The 7172-nt window shown below is 35.9% G+C and overlaps 1 protein-coding gene across 1 annotated transcript in view; it reads right to left on the reverse strand.

Moving 5' to 3' along the window:
* Positions 1 to 1372: 1372 nt before the first annotated feature.
* The window catches only part of LOC108578540 (fibrillin-1-like), a 141272-nt gene continuing 135472 nt past the window's right edge, over positions 1373 to 7172 (reverse strand). Inside the window, exon 23 of the mRNA XM_017941899.1 lies at positions 1373 to 1515. Within this exon, the coding sequence (XP_017797388.1) occupies positions 1373 to 1515 (143 nt within the window). The remainder of the gene's footprint in view (positions 1516 to 7172) is intronic.

Here is a 7172-nt window from a genome sequence, read left to right on the forward strand (position 1 = left end):
GACGAAATTTTTTTTAAAATTTTTTTTTTTTTTTTTTTGGATTAAGTAAAAAATAAATCTGGCGAAGAAATATTTATAAGTGGTAGTATATTTGTAATTCGAAGAAGGCAGTGTTAGTTGGCGATATTTTGTCGCACGGCAGTTGCAGAACTGTAACGAACGTACAGTAGATTCGTGATCTTTGCGGATTAATCTTGAAATTGATGAAAGAGAAATTGTACGACGTTGAAAGTGAACGAAATGAAAAATAAAAGTAGAGGTTCGCATTTATTGCTGATAGGATCCCGTAAAAATTTGTCACCCGATAAACTTACACATTGGAAAATGGAAGTTGAAATTTACGAGTAATTTGAAACTTGCTGAATATAATGGGATTTTCTATGGTGCAGTTAAAAAGAACAGAACTTCGTTCGAGATACTCGGTAAAATTGCAACGAAGCCTCCCGATCGTTCGAAAGTTGGAATAAAACGATTAAGATATTACGATTTTAATTAAAATTTCAGCGCGCTACTTTTTGCGAACATGATCGGTCTCTACTAATCGCGACGAGAAATTCCAGTATTTATTAATCAAAAGATATTTAAATTTTGCAGTAGTAAATTAGATCGACGTAACTAAAATTTCACTGTTCAGAACTCAACTAAATTCGTTAAGTGCTTCAATGAGTGCTGAACTAAAGAAAAATTAATATCTCAATTGTATTCGTTAAATACTCCAATGAATGCTGAACCAAAGAAAAGTAAATATTTCACGAGAAAAAAAAATATCGTGTTATATTGCAAAAAAAAAAAGTTTTCACTATTCAAAACTCAACTGTATTCGTTGAACGCTCCAATGAATGCTAAAGAAAAATTAATATTAATTAACGTCTCACGGGGAAAAAAAATATCATAATTGTTACATTACAAAAAAAAAAAAGAGAAAAATTAAAGGCAAGGTGATTTTCACATAATCCATCGCGAATCGATTCAACAAACGTTGAACTCTCCACGAGCTCAGCTCCCTTAAAAAGCCGAATGTCAGCTCGAAACGCGCGCCATGTGACTTCCTCGATTCGCGTAAGAGGTTAAAAGGCAAAGATCACGCGGATAGTTCTCGAAGGAGGAAATAATTATTAAATCACGGATTGGTCGGATCGAAGCGGCAGGCCGTTTTGGTAAGCCGCGCGAAATCGATCCGCTTTAATTAGACTTAATCAAAGAGAGGACCGAACGAAATGGTGGTGGTGGTAGCGGCCTCTGCCCTCTCCGCCTTTGGCGAGAGGAGCTCTTGACATAATTTATGCGCGAGCCGTAGACCGGCCTTTCTTCGACAGTTAAATTACTTTCGGTTATTGCGGCTCTCGTCTGGGAACAACCGTGGTCCGATCCTTTACGCGCAGCATTTACGCCGCGGCAATATTCTCGTCTCGACGCGGCCCCTGTCGTAATGAGTCGACGCTGATGAAACGCGGTCCGTCCTCGAGGAGCGTCGCTGCTGTTGCTCGCGCAGCTGATACTGTCTCGCGTGTCGATCTGCGAACAGAATCCCTTGGATTAGGTTACTGTCTGGGTCGATGTTGCCCGGAGTCAAGGTCGCCGCGCAGCGGGCTTCCCCCACTCCGTCGCTCCCGGTATCGCAAGGTTGAGAGATGGAGAGGCGTGTAGGCGCTGGACGAAGTTCTAGCGAGGTTGCAGGATGCGTACTTTTATGTTTGGAATTTTTGAAAAAGTTAATTCGTCGTTGAGTAGTCAATACATAGAATATAACGATTTATTTGTTGAGGGATTTTTCGTTTTTCATATTCACATTTCCAAGAACGAAAAGGAAATACCGTAAACTGGAGGAACACTAGCAGCTATACGCAGGAACATTAGGTTTTAGTTACGATGTAAATAAGTAAATAAAAGTTTAGATCGCAATAACTATCACCTTGTGTCTTTAATTACACGAATAAGCCAATTAATTTAAAAATACGTTAATCGCCCGAATAAATAAAAAAATATAAAAGAGAGTGCATTGAATATAAAAAGAAACAAATTTAAGTGTCAATGTAACTATAGTTGTTAATGCTATTTATACGATGTTAATTAACGCTAGTCTTTTCGAGTTCGAGAATTGTTTACACGCGGTACATTGTGTTTTTAAGAAATGTGAGAGATTTGAAGAAAAGAAGAAATGTTTTTGTTCAGCCTTTACACTAGAATGTTCTTTCAAACGTACCAATTAATACCGTAGAGTGTTTTAGACGTAAGGCATTTATTCGAGAAATGGAATTCCACATCCAAGAATGTGACGACCAATTTTTGAACCATCTGCTGCGATCGTGGAATGAAATTCTAACTGAGATACTTCGTGCAATCTTAAACGAGGCATGGAATTCTTGCAATACCACAAATCTCTTAAGCCTCTTGTTTTTGTTACTATAATGTAAGTAGTTAATTAACCTCTGTTAACTGTACAAGCTCAATATATTTCTTCGAACAATTATAAGCGAGAATAATGCTGCTTGGTATGCGTTGAATGAATTGACTATTACTTAGTTCTACTTTGTTCTGTGCTCGTGGGTTTATGCAAGATTGTGGTAATAATAAACGTGGGAATATTAATTCAATATTTATGGCGGTATAATAAGGAAGTTGGTACATTCAGGAATGACAAAATAAAGCTAATGGGTTCGGGACGATGGCTGCCCTGTAATGATAGATATTTTTTTCAAATTATGAAACATCCTGCGTACTTAGACGAAGAAGTGAATAACCTAACCTCGACAAATTAGAAGGAATAGAGCGGTGTAATGGAAATTACTTAAAAATTAACGTACATCATTTTTCATATTACAATTAATGTCAGAAAATAGAATATTGTTGTTATTATTTTAGAAATTTTTACGCTTCACCTTGATTACAAGAAAAATAACAATCTTACAATACGATCTTGAGCTACTTTCAAACCGTAGTCATGAAAGGATTAACGTAATAGTATGTTATCAAAAAATGTTGCATCAACGTAGAGTTATATACACTACCGGCCAAAAGTTTGGAATCACCGAGCATTGCAATTTACACAAAAATTTCCAGAAAATAGTCAGCGACTTTGAGAATTTTTTATCATTCGAATCAATCGATATGAGATAAATTGATAAATGTAGAATTGAGACAAACTTCAAATCTATAAAAAATTAGCAGCAGATTTAATATCGATGAAAAGTGGGAGGTGATTTGAAACTTTTGGCCGGTAGTATATATGCTAGAAAATCATGCGCATATGTCGCCAACGCAAAACATACATGCATCATTCACCGCTGACGCGGTCAGTATCAAAAAGGCATTAAAATTCCAAGCAATTATAAAACCCTCAATTTTCAATTAAACAAATCACATTTAACCTTGTACAGCTCATATACATACGTTCACTGCTGTAAGGTATAATCTGTTAAAAAGTGAAGTACAAATTGTAGCAATAAAAATTTCTTACGAGATAAAATAACTAAATCCTTTAACGCTTAAAACTTCAAAAAGAAAAAAGTAGAATATTCACTAATGTAACTTGTAATTTGTTTAATAAAAACCCAAACGTAAACCATTGCAATAACGAACAAATTCTGAACTTAAGGCCTGGCGGCTCTTGGCCCTCGAGGCGAAGAATCGAGAGATGTTTTTCCAAACATCTCCGAGTTTCTTCGTCCTCGAGGACAAGAGTATTGCCTCGGCAATGCAGGCCCGCGCCCCAACTTCCTGGGACTTTCCCAGGGAAAAGGGGCTGCTTAGGGGAGCCCCGAAAAAGGCACGAAGCCTTTTGTCGCAGACATTCTCTGCACGCGCATCACATAGTACATTTGAAATGAGTTTAAGCATTACGTTTAAATAAATAAATATATTTTTTGTTACCCACTTGGCGAATAATCATTTGCACCACGTCACTTCCAAACTTCAATTCTTAATTCCTAATTTTAATTTTCCTAATACTTGACAAATTTTTACAATTTTTATAAAAGTACCATTTGTAACATTTTTAATATGATAAAAAAAAAAGACAAGAATTCCAGTTAAGAAATCACCGATCGTACTTTCAGCTGAATACTTACGGATAATCATTTAGCAAACCTATCGATCGTCGAACGAACGACGCCATAAACAACTCATTGATAGTCATCGTGACAAGGAGCGTTCTTAACGGTCAATTGATACAGTAGGAAGTGGATATTGCCTCGTCAACCTCTATCGACAGTTTCTAGCGTTCAGTTATATAACTAGAAATTCCATGTATGCATGTGTGCACATGCTGCTGGTCGCACGACTGCGAATAAGTAGAACAGAATGTCGCGTCTGTCATTGCGGCCCGCGCTGGAACACTTTTCCAGATGATCTAATATGTGTCACATAGTAGTTTGAATTATCGTGACAAATGGTACAAGAGAATCGATCTTAGAGCAACAAAAATACGTGTTCGTAGTATTTCCTGCAGATTTCTGGGAATCGTGTCAGTTACAGGGGAACATCAAGTGGTAATCGTCGATTTTGATGAAACTTTGGTAGATGGTAGTTCACAAAAATAATATTTGTCACGTATCTTTTTATGTTGGCAATCGTGCACGAAAATCACCCTTAGAGGAATAGTGTAAATTAAGGAATTTTGTATTTTTCAAGAAAATTTCAAAAATAAAAAATGTTTTTGAAATTCTGTCATTTAAATTCTCTCTCTCGAACAACTTTCGAGATATTAGGCCAGATATGTGTCTTACCCTAACCTTTGAGGACGATTTTCACCCCTTCAATATAGACGACTGTCGATAAAAAAGAAAACGTGTCAAATATTTTTTCGAGTGCCACCGTATAACAAAGTTTCACTAATATCGGTGATTACCACTTGGGAACGTTCCTTTGTTAAAAATAAACCATTCAAACGACGAACATGTGTTACTTTCTGAGGAATTTTGTTCGGAAAAATTAAGTGTAAAAAATTTTGAAAAAAAAATTCAGCAAATACTCGAACCCATTTTTCTTGCATTCCAGTGTAAGCAAATACGCACGTAAGTACTTACATATATCCATATATCTCGTGTAGAAACGTTTTCGGTAAATAATTACACGTTTCGCTGCGAACGAACAGCGATTCATCGAGATGCCGTCACGAATACAGAACGCCACGTCGTTTGTCAAAAAAATCGATTTCGTATCCAAGCGGCTCGTCGAAAACGAACAAACACGAGAAACACGAAAAATAGGGTTCGGGAACGGTCTCGTCGTCCGATGACTCGCTTTTTTTCTGATCATAAATCATTAAACGTCGATCGATACCCGATTAACTATTGGCGTTTGTGATTCAAACAGATCCCTAAATCCCTCTGTGGACTGATTTATCCTCGTTAGATATGGCCGCGAGTGTTTCAATCCTTCCGCCATCTTCTTTTTTCTCTACTTTTGCTCCTGTTTTTTTTTCTCAATTTCAAACGGTCCACGAGGTATTTAGAAAGCGGAGGATCCAGTGAAATATCAGTGAAAACGAACGATTTATTTAGTTCGATGTTTCAATTTACAATTTACAAAGAACGTTTTCCATTTTTCAGCGAAAGCTGTGAAGCTTTAGTTTGTCGATTCGAAAGATCGTACAGTACCGTTCGCAAGTTTAATCGCGCAACGCAAAAGTGCGATGTAATTCAATTAATTTCATTCAAGTCGATGAAATTTCATACTCCGTTTATCAAATTCAAAGTTTTTTCTCATTCTTTTTTTTTTTTTGGACAGTTACTTCCTGTTTTACTGCATTTTAACGGACGCGATTAAACTTTTCAGCGGTGGTGTACGTAATAAATTGCAATATTTTCGAAGAAATTGCTACGTGTTCTACTTGTTGATGCTTCCACTTTGTTGCATTAATGTTCCTTGATAAATTCAGGGACTTTTGCTACCTGTAATCTCCGTAAACCTATCTCTGCTACTGAACGATGTTGGAAACAGATAGTAGTTGTGTTATCTAAGGTGAGATCGAAACAAGCTTATGAACCTGTAGGATATTAACTTCCTGCTACTGTTACAGCACTTGGAGGAACTTATCGGTGTTGCAAATTAGTTCGTATAGACTGTAATGTGGCTGTTATGGGGGGGGGAAAAGGGTGAAATAACAGCTCTTCCAATTTTTCCCTAATTTACGTTCTTCGCTATTATTTCACGAGAAAAGCAATTTGACAATATTAACAATAAATGACAAATTTTGTATATTGTCTCCTTCGAAATTTGAGGAGTAAATGTTAGACTGAAATGTGGTTATTGTGAGGGAAAAATAATTCTATTCTTTGCTATTGTTTTACGAGAAAAGCAATTTGACAATATTAATAATAAATGTCAAATTTTGTATATTGTCTCCTTTGAAATTGAAGATGTAAATATTCGATTAAAATGTGATTATTGTGGGGGAAAAGGGTAAAATAGTAATTCTTCTCTAATCTATAGTCTTTGCTACTATTTTATGAGAAAAGCAATTTGATAATAATAAATATCAAATTATGTATATTTGTTACTTCAGAATGTTAGGTGTAAGTATTTAAATTAATAATTATTTTCTTCTGTCTATACGTCTCGATGTCAAAAATGTTAAAAAGTTAAAAATTGTCATTGAAGAGTGGATTTATAAGATGTATTAGCGTTTTATTTTTCAAGCTTTGGAATTACACACGTCCTTTTACTTCGACAACCTCGGCACCCTTCAATTTAGTTATCCAGGGGCGAGAGAACTTCATGTTCTCTCAAAGACTCAAAGGGCTTGAAGTGTTCTTACTTCAATGGAGAGTGACTTCTTGAAAACCCACGAGAATGCCACCCTTCAAAGGGGGAGTGTAGATTTACAGACAGGTTTCTCAAACCAAATCTCACTATACTGTGAAAGACAACGATGGGAAATGGCCAGTTGTCAAGTCTTCGCTTCAAAAATCAAATTTTTATAATACTAACTTGTACATGTACAGGTATGTAGAAGTTTCGATAATTCCAAAAATACTGTGCAAAGAGAGAATGAAGATTGAAAAAAGAATTTTCGTACTTTCTTTTTGGAAAGCAATGATTCAGCTCGGGGTGTTAAAAATTGTAAAAATTGATATGCGATAAATATTTTACTTCGAATTTTGAAAAAATATCGAAGATTTTTATTCCCTGTGAGTGATCGAAAAATTGGAAATTTACCAAATTGGCAAAAT

Source organism: Habropoda laboriosa, unplaced genomic scaffold (assembly GCF_001263275.1).
Source record: "Habropoda laboriosa isolate 0110345459 unplaced genomic scaffold, ASM126327v1 scaffold41, whole genome shotgun sequence".
Taxonomy (NCBI): Eukaryota; Metazoa; Arthropoda; class Insecta; order Hymenoptera; family Apidae; genus Habropoda; species Habropoda laboriosa.